Raw genomic sequence first — 19,227 nt, 5'->3', positions numbered from 1 at the left:
CACTTTATACGAAACCAAAACAATTCCGTTATCTTTCTTATTTTTCCTCATCGTTGCAATATCTTTCTCAAAAAAATAAACTCAATCCATGACAAGAAGTAAACTGCGAACTAAGTTTGCTTTCCTCCAGTTTCCGATCACAGATCCGAACTGGCTTTGAAAAAAAAAATTGCGAGCGACTGCAACCATCCAGCACTGCAGCTGCACTGCACCAAGCGTCCCGCAATTAATTGTTATACAATTATCAATATTCAAATTTCACTCTAAGAATGTAATCAAAAAGAACGTCCAATGCACTAGAAAGGACAGGGTATAAAATTGCATTCGCACTTTCGCGTCGACTGCTAAAAGTGCATACACACACACACAAACTCGATGCACATAATACGGTAAGAATCGGGTAAAATCAAAGCATTCTAAAAGAAGAGGAAGAAGTAGAAAGAAAAAAACGAGTGGGGACAATGTAATTGGATTCAAAATATATAAAGCTAATTACTGACGGCGTGTTAATTGCAGTGAAATGAAATGAAATCAGCTTAGAAATCCTCAAAACGCTCTTGTAAACCAAATGCTCAATCATAGGAAATAATTGTATATAAAAAAGATATGCGAGGAGAATAATGCGGGACTTCGATTAAATTTGTTACGCAACTTTCGATTTCATCATAAATAAATTATTTTGTTCCTGCTGCTCGCTCCGCGCGAGTGTGGAATTAATTGTATGTATGAGGACGACTTCCTTACTGGATGGAATTTATTAGCACGTTACCTTTTCCGCCTGGTGCCGGAGTCGAGCTTCCTCCACCGCATCCCTCCGTGCCGTCAAGCCCTTATCCCGGAGGGATGTCCTTCTCACAGATTGAGTCCTTGTGTTGCTGCTTTGGGACCGCCGCACCTTCGTCCTTTTATGCGCCTCGGCTTGCCTCTTCGTCTCCTGCTCGAGTTTCAGCTGCACGATGCGGTCCTTCAGTTCCGGATCCTCGCATATATCTTAAAAGAAAAGAAAAATACAAATAAATAGTACACTTTGTCCAGATGCAATCCTTCAGAAACTGATCCTCGTAAATATATTGAGGAAAAAAATAAATGGTAAGGACACTTCATACACGGATTAGAAGTTTTGAATGGTGTTGGGAACGGTAATCTCTTTGCATTTGGATTTTCGCAAATTTACGTTGCATCCCGTGATGCGTCCCTTAAAGCTTTCGACTAATGCGAGATTTGTGTTGAATTTAAATCCCGTGTGCATTTAATAATTTATTCATACAGAATCCACCGACCGAACGTAACATTACTACTATTCGCCCTTAATTATGTCGAAACGAGAAGTTCGCAACATTTCATTCAAATGTAAATATCGCACTTTATTTATATGCATGTAGTGAGTCATATATTTCTTAGAAGCATAACAATATGTACTATAAAATCCTAGTTTTGTACATATTTTGAAATGATTTTTTCATTAATGCTTAAAACATTCAAGAATCAGTGGAAATGCACAGACTTACAATATAGTGGTCCTATCTGTAATAGTCTTCTTAATAGTATTTATAAAGTAATATTATGTTACTCTTTAAGACTTATTTATAAATAAAAGAAAACTTAGAGAAAAATATAAAAAACGGATATTCCTATTCAATGATTCATACTTAAATATTATGGACATTACAATACCTAAAAGTTAGTGAGAATGATGAAAGTAATAATAAAAATGTAGCCACTCGTATATTTTTGAAAAAATTGGATTGGTGTTTGAAATATGTATGCTTTCTGTAAAAAAAGTACTAGAATTTATTCAGCTTAATGAGTGAGAAACGAGAGTCGGACATATTTAGATGATGATTAAACAAGTTTTATATGTGTATTAACGGACCTAAAACTTATATATATTTGCTACATTCTCATTTATATACAAAAAAAGAAATGCTGCTATAATAATGATGTAATATACTTTAATTATTTATATAATAGAAAACATATTTATTAGGTTTACGAGTAGAAATATTTTCACTTTAAGAAAAAATAATTAAGAAACAAACAAATTAAGCTTTTGATTGTGAAAATGACAGAAGATAATGAATTTAGTCATTACTTTTACAAAAGTTTTTACTTTACAAAAATATATAAATAAAGCTATAACTGTCTGTAAATATCATAGATTATTGATACGAATAAATAACGATTATATTAAGCAAACTGCGCATCATAAATATAAATAACAGATACAAAGATAGAGTAGAATTAGTAATAAATAAACAGGTTATTAAGTTTGTTAAATATCTGAAATATTCTTACTTATTAACATCTAACGGTAGAGTTTAATATACTAATATTTATTGAATGATGAAGAATATAAATATAAAAAGATGAGAATTCAATATTTTTTTTTTAGGACAACTTAAAAATATGTTTTACATGTCCTAGTTTTAATTAAAATAAATATCATGTGCAGTTTTGCGATCAATAAAAGTAAACATAATAACTAAAGCTGGAGGAGAGCCAGATCTGAACTCAGTCCTTGAACTCGGTATGTCTGTTGTAAAAACACAGAGGGTACAGAAGAGGAAAACAACGCAAGAAATATTCCAATTGTAACGTCCTGCAAGAACGGTGATCTTTTTTGTAGGTGAACAAAAATCCAAATATAAATAAGTATGGACTAACAATTTAACGGTTTAAGAAGAGTACGCGTTATGCAACGAGACAGTGATTTAACTTTACCTGCTGGCGTCTCCTCATGTTTGTTTATGGCGGTCAAATCGGCCCCGGACTGGACGAGCAATTCCAACACCTCTAACTGGAAAAGCAATCAATTTGATTTTAATTAACGTTATATACAATTACCGCTATATGCATGATTTTAATCGAAACATTATTCACGTCAATTTCACGCGACGCTCGAAATGCATGGGTACAAAAAATAAATGTAATGTAAATGAAATCAAATAAAACATGTTCGCTCGTTTTGTTTTTAAAACCATAATGAATGAACACGATGGATGGTTTTTTAGCGGAAGTGCTTCGATCAGAAACCACATGCATATAATAACGATATCGTAATTAATGCTATTATTTATTAATTATAATTAAAAAAAAGGAAATCAGGAAATATTGCAGTAATTCAATTACGGAATTCCATGAGGAAATTGAATCGATATACTTAAGATTGTAATGATAAACATTACAATCATTTTTGTTACGAGGTTTTATACCTAAATGATCACCAGAATTATTTCATCCTTGAATGTATTTCAATTTCACCATTTCGTGTCTGACAAAACGATATATGACAAAACTTTAAAGCGAGATGTTGACAGTTGTAACTGTCGCAAGTATTCTAAGTTCAAGAACATAAAATATTAATTTATAATGTAATTTTTTTATAAATTATATACAAAATATCAACAATGAAGTTGAAAGTTTCAATAGTAATAAAGTACATCAATACCTCGCATAGTCCGATTAATATTTAATTTTTATAAATTATATACGAATGTTTAAGTCGCCCTACCCACAGTTTCTAGTGGGCGCCGGTTCGAATCCTGGTCAATCCAGGCCCTTTGTGAGCCCTCTTGGTGCTTGCAGCAATAGGGCCATCATTCATCATGAATGGACAGTCAAATTAAAGAGTCCAGCATATGGACCTTCATCCAAGTCGATGGAGAATGACAATGTTAAGGACAGTAGTAGATATACAGACAAAGAGAATAGTGGAATCGCAGAGCATCAGTATACTGAAGATAACCTATAAGAAGGCAGCCAAATTTCGATCATTTTTTGATCATTTTTTCCTTTATATAGTCAAGATTCTTTTTGTGAAGTTCATTTTTATGTAGTTTTCAAATTCATCAATTAGTCCAATTTTGAACAGTCATCAATATTCACTGAACCGATTACATGGACTATGTGATGTATTGCTATACAATTAGAATACTTATTAATGGAATTAATCATTTAATCATTTAATAATTTTGAATTAAGTAATTGAAAGTTTTATGTGGACACAGATTTTTAATAGTAATTCAAATATATTGTTATTTTGAATTCCCATATAAATACTTGTAAATATTTGAATATTAATTTAGAGGTTTGTCTATAAATTGGCTATCCACAACAAAGTTTAACATAAATACGTGTTTTTGCTCTGACAACTTATACGTGATGCACTTCGGTCTTCGAGAAACGTATTTGTTTTCGCCACGTAAATACAAGTGTTCTATCTTGATCTACTCGTACTTCCATGTCCATTACGTTGATAAATGATTGAAAAGTTTCTAAAACTTTTTTTCTTCTTCTGAAATACCACCGACCCGAAGATCGAAGACTTGCTGCATTCCCATGCGGTATTGAGTGAACTCCGTTGCATCAGAGATTAGCCAAAGTTAATCCTAATTGGATAAAATAGCGCAATACTTCATTACTTGTATGCAACAACTCACAAAAAAATTTGGACTTACTATCATTATTAATAATATATGGTTTTTATACTATATTTAACCAAACAAATAATATAATAACCACATTTTATTTTTGTATTGATTCAATAAAAAAAGTAAATTGTCTCGCAAGTCAATATTGAATGGTTTATGTATTTTCTATTAATAATCCAATATTCAAGAATACGTTTTCATTGGTAGTAATATAATATATTTTTAATGTTCATGATTGAATTCCATTTGTGATTTGCTGAAGGTTGCATTATTGCATTGGACTTAAAAGTTTTGGTAGACAAAGGCTAAGTTTCTACGTTTAACCTCAGCCTTAACAAAAAGGTGCATCCTCGTTATTTTGCATATCAATTTGATCAGAAATGAAATAGGAAAATCGAAGAACATTGTAGGAAAAGTATAAAACAATATGAGTACAGTTAATATAAAATTTCCACATAAAAATGGAATTATTCAATAAATAACATTGACATAAATTGTGAGATGAAGGCAAAGTAAATTGCAAGGATCAACTACAGCCTTAACTAAAAATAGAACTTACTTTGCATATCGATTTAATCAGAAACGAAACGAGATATTTAAAATAGATGAAAGTATGAAATAATAAGAGAAAAAAAATGTTTGAAATATTGCACAAAAGACGTGTAAATTCTTTGATAAATCACTGCAAATATAAAATAAGGAAACGAAGGTTATATAATTGCAACTACGACTTTAATTAAAGAGTGTGTCCTCGTTACTTTGCATATCGTTTAGATCAGAACGGAAACGGGAAAATTGAAATACATGAAAGCAAAAATATGACATTATTTATATAAAAAGTTAATTCTTTGATCAATCGCACTCAATATAAATTGGGAGATGAAAGAAAAGTAAATTAGAAGAAACAAATACAGCTTTAATTAAAAAAGTTCTCATTATTTCGCATATAAATGAAATAAGATAAATACATCACAGGAAATATATGAAATAAAACAAACATAAATGTACTCATAACGTCTTTTTGATAAAAATTGACGTAACAAGAAAATGGTTGTAATAACAAACCAATGTACATGAAGATAGAACGAAAAATATTTAAATTGCAAGATTGAACTAAATCCTTAATAAAAGAAGGATGCATCCTCTTTATTTTAGCATATCCTTTTGATCAGAAACGAAACTGAAAATTGAAGCACGTGAACATACAAAATAATACGAAAACAATTTATATGAAAAAAAAACGTGGAAATACTTTGATAAATCGCGTCGAATATAAATGGGATAATTTGCGTGGGAGAATGAGATGGATATATTTGAATGTGAAATTTTTTACTCACATGACCCCAGCAGGCGGCCGCATGTGCAGGCCTCCAATCGTCCCGATCCTTGACATCAGTATTCACGTTATGGTCCAACAAAAATTCCACGACCGACGTATATCCATTAGCTGCAGCGATGTGAAGCTAGAAACAAAATAGGAAAAAAACAAACAGAAGGATAAGTAAAAAAAATAGTGCAAAATAAACAGCGAAATTAACTTCAGCATTAATATTAATCTTCATCCTCCCCCTTTTTAAAGCACTCCGTCCGTTAAGCCGAGCCGGAAAATGAAATAATTCCAGCAAAGTAAATTACTTAAAAATCTACTTAATTCATTAATTAAGTCCGAGTCCAAAAGGTATTTTAAAAGCGAAATAAACAAGAATTTGCTTTTGTTCAAGGAGAGTGTTTTCTTTTGTGCACGTAGATCCTAGACTTTCCATACACAAAGCTGTTTACGTTGCGCCGATTCGATTTACGTAGTTTTTTTTAAGTTGATTTATCGGCTGTGGCAAATGCAAAACCAACATTCCACCTTTATACACAGTATATACATGTCTTTGTGTATCTGTAATTTACTTAATCTCGCTTTCAAACGTTTACTGAAAGTGTAAATTCGAAAAGAACAGCGTTTTATTAACGTAAGCGAAATTCAATTTTAGATTCGTCTCACTAATAGCGTTGAACTTTATTCCAGTTAAATTTCTCTATAAGACATAATGTAAATTTTATTCATTAATTCCAGATCTTTAATAATGGCATCGATATAAAAAGAAATAAGTGCTTTAAGATATAACAATCATATTTTTTTATTTAAATATCAAATATTAATCATTATAATACATATTTTAATTAGATTTTTTTTTTATCTGAAATTCATTAGTTGTGAGTTAGGATTAATTAACATTACTACTACTTAATTTTTCTTATTTGGTTATTTTAGGGTATTTTTTATACGTCTAAGCAGAATCAGAATTATTCAAATATCAAACTAATCTGAATTTGTTATTTCAACAAAAAAATCAATTTTTTTCTGTTGGAATTTGATGGTGTATGAAATTTCACCGTATTTTAAACTCATGCACCATAATAGAATGCTATGATTTGACTATAAGGTAACAGCCTTCTCGTAACTTAGTGACCGTTGTTGTTTACCTCAAAATAGAAAGACATAAAGCAAACATGGACGTAAAAAAAAGGGGGACCATTAATTATCCCGAATGATTCACGGCCATTTGACGGCACGTAATAAACGGCCCAGGTGTATCTTTGGGGGAAGGGAAGGGAATGCGAAGACAAATTTGCTTTTAATTTTAATTAAGGTCTAGTGGTTGGAAGAAACGCCTTTTGTCACATAGAGTTGAGGTGTATCGACCGGAGGTTTACGCTCTCGTAAATCCGAAACAAATGCAGTTTCGTAACGAGCGTGTTTCGTCGGCCATTCGAAAGGCATTCCATTCCATGGCCGAAAATTTGGATAATAAAATTCTCGCGAATGGAGTCGAGCTGGAGAAAAAAAGGAAACGCGGATGCGATAAAATTGTATACAACCACAAGAGAGCAATATTGCATCCGGCCCATTCATTTTTCACACCGTCCGCTTCATATTATCTATATATATATACCAGATATGCTTCCTCCTGCTGTTTCTTCGTTCTCTATTTTTTTTTTCATTTCGTCCGTTTTTCTCTCCTGCTGCTTTTATCCTCCTGAGCCATGACCACTTTAAATTGCCTCTGTAGAATTTTGGAGTAGAGCCAAATAAGGGCGGAGGGCTCAAGTGGTTGTTTGAAATATCTTTGCAATTTATATTAATGAACGGGCCAATTTTTATATATGCATGCGCCAGAGACTTTTACGACAAGAATGCAAATGTTTATTAATGACTTTTTATTTTGTTACAATAAACGTTGCAAATGAACTATGACGAGATTATATGTCCCATAATCTCGTCATAGTTCATTTTCTCGGGTCTATATCGCAAGCCTGACAACCGAAAGACCGTCTATTGAAATTCCGACGTTCGAAATCTCGACTATATCAAAATCTCGACATCCATAATCCCGACTATATCGACACTTTTATTATTAATAACAATAAATTATTATTAATTTATTTGATTTTGTTGAATTATTCATAATAAACCTTAACATTATGAAATAATCTCAAATACAATTAGATTATTAATTGTTATTATTTATTATTAATAACAATTTAAAAGTCACTACGCTCAGGAATAATTTAAAAATATTATTGTAGACATTTTCGATATAGTCGGGATTTTGATACAGACGGGATTATCGTTGTCGGAATTTTAATATAGTCGGGATTTTGATATAATCGGGATTATGGTTGTCGGGATTTCGATACAGTCGTCATTTCAAACGTCGGGAATTAGATTGACGGTATTTCGGTTGTCGGGCTTGCGATTTTCGGGCTTGATAAATTCTGCAAGATTTATCAGTTAATATAATAACGGTAATTAACATAATACTAACTTTTATATATAAATATTAAAAGAATTTCTATTAATGTGCTACCATACTACATTTATTTTTATTTGTTTTATTTATATTTGTTTAACTGTTTCAATAAATATTATTAAAATAAACTAATATTTTCCAAAGATAATAATTTGTTTTTATTTGTGATTTATAGTTTGTAATCTTTATCATAGATATATTAAATATTTTCAGTTAAATAATCTGTTACTAATATTGAGTAATATTTTGTAAACAATTTATTACTCAATATTTAGTTCTAAGGTGCGTTTGAAAAAAAATATAAATTTCGCTCTAACAGTATTGATTCATGTTATCCAAATATTTGTTTCACATTCTCTAAATAATAAAATTTATTTAAGTTTTAATTTAAAAAAGTTATTTTGTCCCTTTTCGTAATTTAATTTAAAACTTGATTATTTTTCAATTACATTATTACAGATAATGAATGTGATTACTACAAACATTACATCACAAAAAGATGTTGGGAAACACAGAGAAACAAAACCTTGATTTTTTTTATGCAACACATGAGCAGTCATTAAATTTAGTGTCACTGTGAGACTCCCTTCATCACATTATAGCTGTCTTGATTAATACGTGTTATGTAATAGGTGTAATAAGTATGAGGCTGCACTCCCTGAGGAGTATATTCAGAGGCAACTTAAAAAAATTGCTTATCAAGGAAACGCTTCATCCGACAAATGAAAATTTTATAAAACCAGATATTATTTAGAAAAATATTATTAAATTATATTATTACAGATAATTAATGCAATATGAATACACAAAAACAGGTTGGGAAACACAGAGAAGCAGAGCCTTGAATTTTTTATGCAACACATGAGCAGTCATTAAATTTAGTGTCACTGTGAGACTCCCTTCATCACATTACAGTTGATTTATAGCCGTCTTGATTAATACGTGTTATGTAATAGGTGTAATAAGTATGAGGCTGCATTCCCCGAGGAGTATATTCAGACAACTTCAAAAAATTGGTTACCAAGGAAATACTTCCTCCTCCGACATATGAAAACTTATAAAACCAGATATTATTTAGAATTATGATATTCATATTTTGTTGAACTTTTACCAATAAATTATTATTATTTATTATTACTATTTTTCATTATTACTTCAATTAATATTTTTTGTAAATTTAATATTTGATTTAGTACTTAAATAACAAATAATAAATATGTTACAAAGGACTATTAATCTTTCGAATTTTGATAAATTTGTCTTGGATGAAAAATGATTTCATATTTAAAGAAAATTAGTTAAAAAAATATATATTTGCTAAAATTAAAAAAAATATACTTCAAAAATTCTACTAACAAAAAATGCAATTATTGATTAAGAATATTACAATATGTCTTTGATAGTTTCATACTTTCGCAACTGAAGTCAGTATGTAGAGTAAAATATAGAACTTAGAAAAAAGGTTTGGAAATATATTAATTAAGAATAACAATATTATTTAATTAAATTTACAAGAGTATTCTATTCTATTGTATGTATGCAATAAATTACATTTAATATAATTATTAAATTTATATTTTACTGTTGGACTAAAATTTCATTCAGTCGGTAAATGAATATAATGTTAATAATGTATAATAAAAAAATCGGACATGGAATGTAAATCCGTTTAAATCTGTTTGGCTATTAAAACCAGTAGCAATTAGTAATTGTAATAGATGCGTGTATATAAATTGTGTAAAGATCATATTAAAAATAAATTAAAAATATGTAATATTAACGATATTTATTATAATAATTATGTAATAACACAGATAATTACAAATAAAAAAAAATGAACATTAAGGCTATTGACCTCAAATATTTTCGCAGAATTTAAAATAATTTCAACAACAATTTTAGTACAATCAAAATTTTTGAACATGAAAGTATTTGGTGAGAATATAATGTTATTCGAAATATTTGAAAGTCACATTAGTTCGAGGATTACCAAACTATGTCGCACAAAGCTCTGCCGTTCCTCGGGGATTCCGCAATGGCTCTATAAGCTTAAACCAGATGAAATAGTTTAATATGTATAAATGCAGAGTATGCATGGATAAACTAAAATTTTATTGATCGTTGCTTTCCGTTATAATAGGTAGGCTATAATATCAACAGTAATTAACAGAACGTAATCATAGAGAACAATCGACACGATGTATTTGGAACCAATATCCATTCCTCATTTCTCAATCCACCGGATTTTGACCCAATTCGTGTGATCGTTTGACACACCGATGAACGTATTATGACCCAATCTTCGTTAGAGAGCGAGTGACAAATTATTCTGGAATCAAATCTCGCGCGCTAATTAATTGCCTAGAGCCGACGTCACGAGATTGATGTTCCGTGAATCACAATTAAATCACAAGTAACTGTCCGAAAAATAATAATTTACATTAAAATTCCATGTTCCATCTACGTGGAACGAAGCCAAAATAATACATCTCCAAGTTTGCAAGTACACGGAAAACCGACAAGTGTGAAACAAGCACAACGAATGCTGCTCCTTCGTCGCAGCAAATTATTACCCGCATCCAAAGGTTCAAATTAAGTGTAAATTGCAAGTTTGTTTGCGCAGTATGAAATTATTAAATCAAGTAAAGGAAACGGGTGGATTTTCCATATTTGTGCATACGCTAGTCTACATTAATGTTATTAATGTGAATAGGTTAATTAAAGGAAAATATGATTATGCATGAAAACATGCTCTCATTAATTATGTATCTTCAACAGAGGGCAAGAGCGTGATGTAACATTGCAGATTACCATTTGTGAAACCAAGAGTTCCCAAACAGTGCTACAGGCGCGCCGCAAAGTTGAAAAAAAACTACTATTAACATAAAGTTCGCCCTCAGATAGTCCAATGTTTTGACCTGGGGCACTGTAAAACTAAAAAGTTTGGGAGCTGTTGTTTCAATATCTTTATAGACATGCATGATGTTACTTCAGGAAAAGTTAAGAATTTTCTAAGTAAAATATAAATTAACTCTGAAAGTTTAAAATTTTGTTTAAATTATAAAGTTTCGTTGATTAACGCAGGAAACATAATAATATACCAACAATACAATTTCATCACCGTATTTCATAAGATCGTTTATCAAAGGTAGAAGAAATACGGGAGTGGTAGTGAGGCGGCAACCATCCTTGTTGTGCCATTGGGATTAGCGTAATGAAATTTCATCCCCTTAACGAAACAGCCCGCATATTACGCAAATTGCGTTCAACTCGGGGAAATTTGCAAGTAATTAATTAAATTAACGTTTGCCAAATTACCGAATGCGGAATGCACTAGAAAAAAAAAGATGAAGAAAAAACCCAAATTACGAAGAAAAATCAATAAATCCATGACTGCGTTTCATTGGATTTTCACACGATATTGTCGACACTTGTTTCAACGCGCTCTCATGTTTTTTTTTGTTATTCGCAATTAAAACGTTTCATCGTAATCCGATTGGAATATTTTATTATTCAGATAGCGTCATGTGCGTTCCATTTATTTTCCGCGTTTTCACCCTTGCTTTTCCACCCTCGATTAGCAATTTTCTCATCTGCTTCGCGTTCGAGATAAACGAAAATGTCATTAAAATGCATTAACCTCGGTGATTATCGTAAGGCGAGGCCAGAAGGGCATGGCCCTCCTACGAATGTTCTACGAAAACAAAAGCACATCACGTAATTGGAGGTATACATTAGAAAAACGCATTGCGTCATGCTGACAAAAAAAAAACAACTACCTTCATTAGAACCAATTTAGTCACTATTGTGTACAGGGATGGCGTTTTTCATTTGCCCCGCGTCAATCCGTCAATGCAATTTAATTAACACAACTGAATTGAGTACAAATTATACTTTTTTTTTTGCAGTATTACAACAGTTATTAAAATAAACATGATGCATCTATAACCTTCTCACAGTTTTATAACAATAGATTGTATTATACAAGGATGAGATTCTGTTCTTACTTCAAATCAAATTATAAATAACTATCATTTTCCTTAAAAAAAAACCTACTGTATTTCTTAGATTCTAGAAGAAATTATACCTCGAGAACTTTCAACTATATCATAAACGGACCAAACTTTTGAAATTATCAAACCGGACTATAGCTAATCCGGACTGATCGAAGAAAGACTATGCGAGGAATAGATGTATTTAGCATGTCTAAAGAAAATAGAAAAAATAATCTTTTGGAAGTAAACAGATCTACTTTATATAAATAAGATAAATGATATAAAATATAATTAATATCTTATATATTTTGTTTCATTATTCTTAATATATTTAATTATTTATTAAATAAATATCAGATTATTAAGTATTTCAATAAGTAAAATTAATTAACAAAAACAAACGATAATTATAGTATCTAAAGAATAAACATTGAGTCTTTCGTAAGAGGTACTGGAAGCAATTAATTCGTAATGACGATAATTACGTATAAATAACAAATTTAATGACTAGGCATAAAATTAAAATAAAATAAAAAAAAGTTTTATGCTTACAATATACAGATTTCATGTGAATTGTAATCTAAATCTTCATATATTGCGCACCTATAAGGGATCAAAATAAAATGACTATTTCTTCGTACAATGGATACCTGATTTTATAGTACACTGAATCTGAAGATGCCATTAGCTAAAAGGCATCGAATAGATGTAACAAATGATCGGATTGAGTGTAATGTTAATGAATATCCAATTACATTAGATACCTTTTGCTTGCCTTGTCGAATCTATTTTCCACGCCAAACTGATTACCAAAATCTATTTACAATACTGACGTGTTTAATGCAACCTATACAATGCTATTTACGTGCATTGGCGACGTCTGACGTATTCGTAATTCCAAATTCTGTGAAAATGTTTATAATTCAATCTGATATATAACACACCTTATATAATTGCAAATCCTTTTATAAATACATAATAAAAAAAACATATAAAATGAGATAAAAGTGATATAGTGCGTAATAAAATAATAGAATAGAAAAAAATATGTAACAAAAAAAATACATTACATATCTCTAATTAGTTAAGTAACTTAGCTTCTTTCATCAACGCACCTGAAATATGATATAATAAAAAATTATAAGATTAGTAGTAGTTTAACTAGTTTGAAAGCGTAATTTTGACAATAATAGAATAAAAACAATTTGATTAATTTATAAGAGTAAAAATAATAAATAATTCTTAGGGTACTTTTCAGAAACATGGCGCCAGTGGGCTACTAAGAATAATGCCAACGCCAAAAGGCTGACGCCCTAGGGTTATAGCATTTAGACCTGTGTTAAAAGTAGCCCTTTAAAATATAAACCTATAAACTTATTTTATAATAAAATATAATATTCTCTCAATATGTTTATTACTAATATTTATAAAATTATAATTAAATTACCAGTTAAACCATTAAAACTTTGATTTAAATTGATTATTTACGTTGTCATATTCTTTTTTTACTCTGTATTAAGGATGTTTACAAGATTATTAAGTGCATGTTATTGATTTCGCTTTAAAACTGTAACATGAGTACGACTGGTAAATATAGCTTGAACATCACATTGATGGCGTTTGAATAAATAAAACATAAAAAGCTTATAAAAGCAACTACTGAAAATACAAATTTACAACAAAAAAACGTTAAAAGGTTGAAATTCGTAATATGATTTAAAAATTGAATTATCATATAGATTTTTCGATCAATAGAGAATATATTTATGAATCAAGTTAGAAAAGACAACTCTCTAAATAAAAGTATTAATTGCGATTTAAATCTGAAACAAATTTAACAATAAAATCAAGTAAAATTGCATCAAATTTTATAGCATGGGCGGTTTTTTTAGATATTACATTTCACTAATGTAAAAAGAAACTTGATTTGAAATTAATGACTTTCTTCTTTTCCCAAATGCATTTAATTATTTTTTTATATGCACGTTCCAATAAAAAAGTGAAACACTTGAATGATTAATTAGTTATTTAATTAATTACTGTTAATATAAGAATTCCATCAGAGGAATGTAGTAGAAATAAAAAACGATGATTAAATAAGTTATATGATTGATGCATGTTTCATGATTGCCCATGTTTCAAACACAAATAACATCGTCGAATTCCTTGAATTACAAATGTCCATTTCCAGTGCAGCACGTATGGCTTTAACTGCTAACTTCGTAGGATTATTTACAATTTGATGTTTAAGCCAACTCCATAAATTATATATGTAAAACTTTTGGTTTTAGTTACTTTATAACCAAGTATTTGTAACATTCGTGTTTAAATAGTAGAAAATAAGTAAAATTGTTTAAATGTAAACACTAATTTCCTGTTATCATAAACATAAAGAATACTTTATTAATATGATTCAAAATACTTTACATTTTTAAATAACAATAATTGTCATTATTAATATTACAAAATATTTTGATTGTGTAATATACTTGTATAATTTATAATAAATCTTTTATCATTATTTATTTATAGGATGACGGAAAAGAGAGATCCCCACTTGAGATAACAAAAAACATCAATTTTGATTAATTGAGGTCAAATTGATAAAGACAAAAGTATTGATATTAAAAAAGATTTTGTAAAGTGATACATTTTAGTTATTGATTATTCTCGCATGAAAGTATCTAGATATTAGGATAAACTGTATATTATTAAAGATTTACTTCAATAAAATCAAAAATAGTATAAATAGAAATGAATCAAATATTGAAGCTATGTTTAAACCATACTGCAATGATTCATGTACTTTTTTTTAAATTTGACAATATAATGTATATAAAAACCAAAGTAATTTAACTAAATAATTTAAATGTAAATTAAAACTTTTCAGTTATTAATTGTTCAAAGGATACAAACTACACACTAATTTTAAAGTTATCATGTTAAAATATTACTTTGCACAAATAAATAGATGTATAAAATATTGGTCAGTAAAACTTAACCCTTGCATACTGCATACCTCATATAGTGCGGGTAATTGGTTCGGCCAATATCTGGGACTTTTTGAAACGGGACTAATCAAGGAACTAAATACATGCAAAAATAAAAAGAGACTTGACTGTATAAAGGGGCAAAATCGATCATTATTTTGTGTACTAATTTAGTAGAATTTATTTTGATTTTGCTCAATAAAGAATTAGTTTGCTGCACTATGCGAGGTATTGCTGTATTTGTTAATTAATTCGAATCAGATTGATAAAGATCGAAGAATTTAATTAAACTAAATGATTTGAATATTTATAATTTTCAGTTGTAACAAATAATCCATAAACAAGATATTCGTCAGTGATATTGAAAAGGATCACTTGAAATATGTATGGAGGGTATTAATTATGAAAATATTTTTTGTGAAGCAGAATAAATGTACGAAGCATATAGAAATTTGATCGAGTATATCAAATTCCCATTGGGAAATTTTAATGCAATCTGTGGATGTAGGGTTTTCGCCTTTCAGCGCATTTTCCAACGGGGGCGAAAAATAAAAAACGTGTTAGGAGACTCATCAATAGGTTATTAAGCCCGGAGGCTCCAACCCGACTGCATTAACAAAGTTCCTCAACTTCTTTTCTTATTTCTCATCCACATCATCCTCCTCCCCCGCCCTCACTTATTCATCTTCTCTTCGAAATCTCACTTTGCGTTATTGAAAGTTTTCAGAGGCATTTCCGACCGTCGATTTGAGAGACGGCCTTTGTTGCTCGTTACATCGGCTTTTATGTGGACTTGAATGTGCACTGTACGAGGAGAGGTACGTGTGAGTTGTGCAACACGAACGGTTTGAATGTCTCAATGGAATTATCGTCGAAGATGGAGATGGAATACAAAGAGTAGAATATGTATATATGTACGAATGGAATGACTTACGGGTGTGGCGCCTTGGGTGTCGTGGACCTCGAGGTCCCCGTTGGAAGCTGCGACCCTCTGTAGATCTGTTAACATCTTCTTCTCGGTGTGTGCTCTGGTATCGTCAATCAATTCCTGGGTCACGCCGCGCTTCGACATCTCACTTTCGATGTAATCTAGGGCCTGCTCATCCTCGCAAATATCATAGGGCATGTTCCCATCCGCATTCACCGCCAGCAAATTCGCACCTCGAGCTATTAATATCCTATTGGAACGAACAGAAAAAAAAGACAAGATAGGTACAGCTATTATTGATCACAGCACAAGCTCTTCGCACGACAAAAAAAAACATATTCAATTAATTGAAGCTTAAAAACAGCGCTCGCTTCTTCACTCACTTTAAGCTCATAATCGGCTCTCCGAACATAAGACAAAACATTCAATAATGAATCATTAATTTATAAGCAATAAGAGTAAAACCAATATACTTAAAGAAAGTAGATTAGTTGAAGCAATACCTCGTAAATAAATTTTAATTGATACATTCGAATAAAATAGTATACGAAATATTTTTTGTATATATTCACGTTTTTTCCTTTATACAACCAAATCTATTTGTGTGAGGTTTATATGGCGGAATCAATCATCCGCACTATACGAGGTATTGCTGTACTCGGTAAACATTTAGAAACATGAATAGGCTTCGCATATCACCTAAACATAAGGTATTACTTAACAAGTTACTTGTCAAATATCACGTAGAGTAAGCATGTTTAAATTTCTAAAGAAATACATATCACAAATAATATATTTATCATTTTTTGTTATCTTTTAGTATTCTGTATAATTACTCTAATAAATATTTTTATTGTTTAAAACTAAATTTGATAATAGATATATTAGCGCTAACAAATGACTAATTTCAAATCTATATTGATTTAGTTGAAAATTGGAGATTATTGTTAAACATGGAGTGTACATACTGCTCTGACATCAATGATGAATATTAATTAGTAGCAGATAAGCATACACGAATTGATTGCACCGACATGAAGATAATTAATTATTGGATATTACCTCGAATCACGTAAACAATAAAGGCAAATTTAAATAAACATATTTGTTTAGTTTGTTAAGTTCATTATTATTATAGTTATTAATTAAATTAATTATTTATATAATAATGTCACTTGTTTTACATTATAACATAATTATTATCTAAGTATTTGCACTTAAATCTTAGTTAAATAATGATAAAATATAGACAACATACATTGCTGTCTATATTTTATCATTATTTATGAGATCGACTGTCCATTATATATTGTCCTTTATGAAATTGTAATTTCTTTTTTTTTTTTGTTAATTACTTGTAAATAAATTTCTACAAACCATCAAGACATAGGATCTTCAGAATACTAGTTACAATTGCTAGTATGTATCATTTATCATAGTCATTAAACACAAGTAAATTTCAAGTACTATTTCAACGTGAGTTAATGAAGAAGTTAGTAATTATTGCAATGGTGTATTTATAGTTACATATATTTCAAGCTTGAGGTGTAAATGAATCAAAGTTCCTGAAATGATAAACTTCTGTTACAAATAGCTTAATTAATTCTCTTAGACTAGTCCGCGCCTCCCTATGTAGGCACGCCTCACAGTTTGGAAAACGCTGAATTAGAGCTTTTCATACGACGAGAAATGTATTAAAAAAAACAATTTGGAAAATTAAAACTAAATCGATTATATAAACCTTGATTACATAAGGATCAGTATAGTAATGAGATTTTTTCCATCTGATCAAAATTAAAATCCTCATTAATTTGAAACAGAAGCGAAAACAAATTCAACACCCTTAGGCAATTAAAAACCATAAAAATGTAAAATAAGAATTACAAAGTGTAAATCTAATTAAAATCGTTACGACGAAGGAAGAATGGAGAAAGAAAAAATTGTAATAATTAAATTTATTAATCTAATTACAACGTTATTTATCTAGAAACGAAAATGTGGGTCGTGAAACATGAACATGGAACAACAGAAAACAAAAAAAAAACGGCTGTGTTGTATGAAAGCTTTGCAGCGGTTTTCTTTCTTCTCGCCAAATCAAACGCTCTTTCTTTTGTGCATGTGCGTTGGAAACTGTTTTTTAATTAGTGGTAAACGCGTGACAACGTGTTTAAATATCAAAACACGCATTGTAATTGGAATTCCAGATACGAGCAAGAAGTACATGCAATTAGCCGGAACGTATACTCTTTTTTTTTTCTTTCAATTTGCCTTCTCGATTATGTACCGACATTTAATAATACAAAGGGTTGCAGTTTCTTTATTTTTATGGAACGAAAGTCGGGATTTAATTCCGAAAATGTATTACGTAAGCTTAATCCCACTTCATTCTCGCGTTTTCCTACCCCAAAAAAGTGAGTAACTTTTTATATAATAATCGTTTATTTTAGATGAAATGTTTGTATTATGTGAAGCTCACTTTTTCTAGCGGAGCTTGCTATTCATCTTTATTAGTAGTATTTCAGATTATGTAAAGAAGCGAAGCAATTTATTAAAGGATTTGCATGAAAATATTCGAAAAATTATGACGTTGTTCAAATAAATATATATTTTTTTAGTATATTAAACTATTGAAACGTTTTATGTTACATAAGACTCTGTTTTTGCTTTAAAATTACATAAAAATGATATGCAGAAATATCATAAAATTCTTCGAGAAATATGAACAATTTTAGATATATCGTTGAAATAATTCATTTAATTATTACCTCAATAAAAAAAAATAACAAAAAAATATCATTAAAACTTAAAAATTTAGAATTCAAATTTGCATATACTTTTTATATCATTTCAGATAAAATTCACGTAATTTGTTATTTGGTTACAATTATCAAAATAGTAATTTTACAAACAAATCAAAACAATTTAATAAAATTATTTGATCCCTATGTAAATTAATAAAGTATGTGTATATTCACTGAAATTTGTGTGGATGATGAAATGGATAAACGTTACCCTTTTTCATCTATTGACAAAAGAATGAGTAAAATTTCTATAATTGAACTCGGAATGGCTTAGTTGGTA

At 29.8% G+C, this 19,227-nt stretch overlaps 1 protein-coding gene across 4 annotated transcripts in view; it reads right to left on the bottom strand.

Moving 5' to 3' along the window:
• LOC108562775 (protein phosphatase 1 regulatory inhibitor subunit 16B) overlaps window positions 1–19,227 on the bottom strand; it is a 44,021-nt gene that overhangs the window by 3,007 nt on the left and 21,787 nt on the right. For all 4 annotated transcript variants that reach the window (XM_017921201.1, XM_017921202.1, XM_017921204.1 and 1 more), the window contains 4 exons: window positions 16,153–16,396; window positions 5,768–5,893; window positions 2,722–2,797; window positions 770–990 (listed from right to left, as the gene is read on the bottom strand). In XM_017921201.1, coding sequence (XP_017776690.1) covers window positions 770–990; window positions 2,722–2,797; window positions 5,768–5,893; window positions 16,153–16,396 — 667 coding nt within the window. The remainder of the gene's footprint in view (window positions 1–769; window positions 991–2,721; window positions 2,798–5,767; window positions 5,894–16,152; window positions 16,397–19,227) is intronic.

Source organism: Nicrophorus vespilloides, unplaced genomic scaffold (assembly GCF_001412225.1).
Source record: "Nicrophorus vespilloides isolate i.1.1-1 unplaced genomic scaffold, Nicve_v1.0, whole genome shotgun sequence".
NCBI classification, from domain to species: Eukaryota; Metazoa; Arthropoda; class Insecta; order Coleoptera; family Silphidae; genus Nicrophorus; species Nicrophorus vespilloides.
Note: the sequence above shows the minus strand (reverse complement) of the source record. Positions and strands in the feature narration are given on the sequence as shown.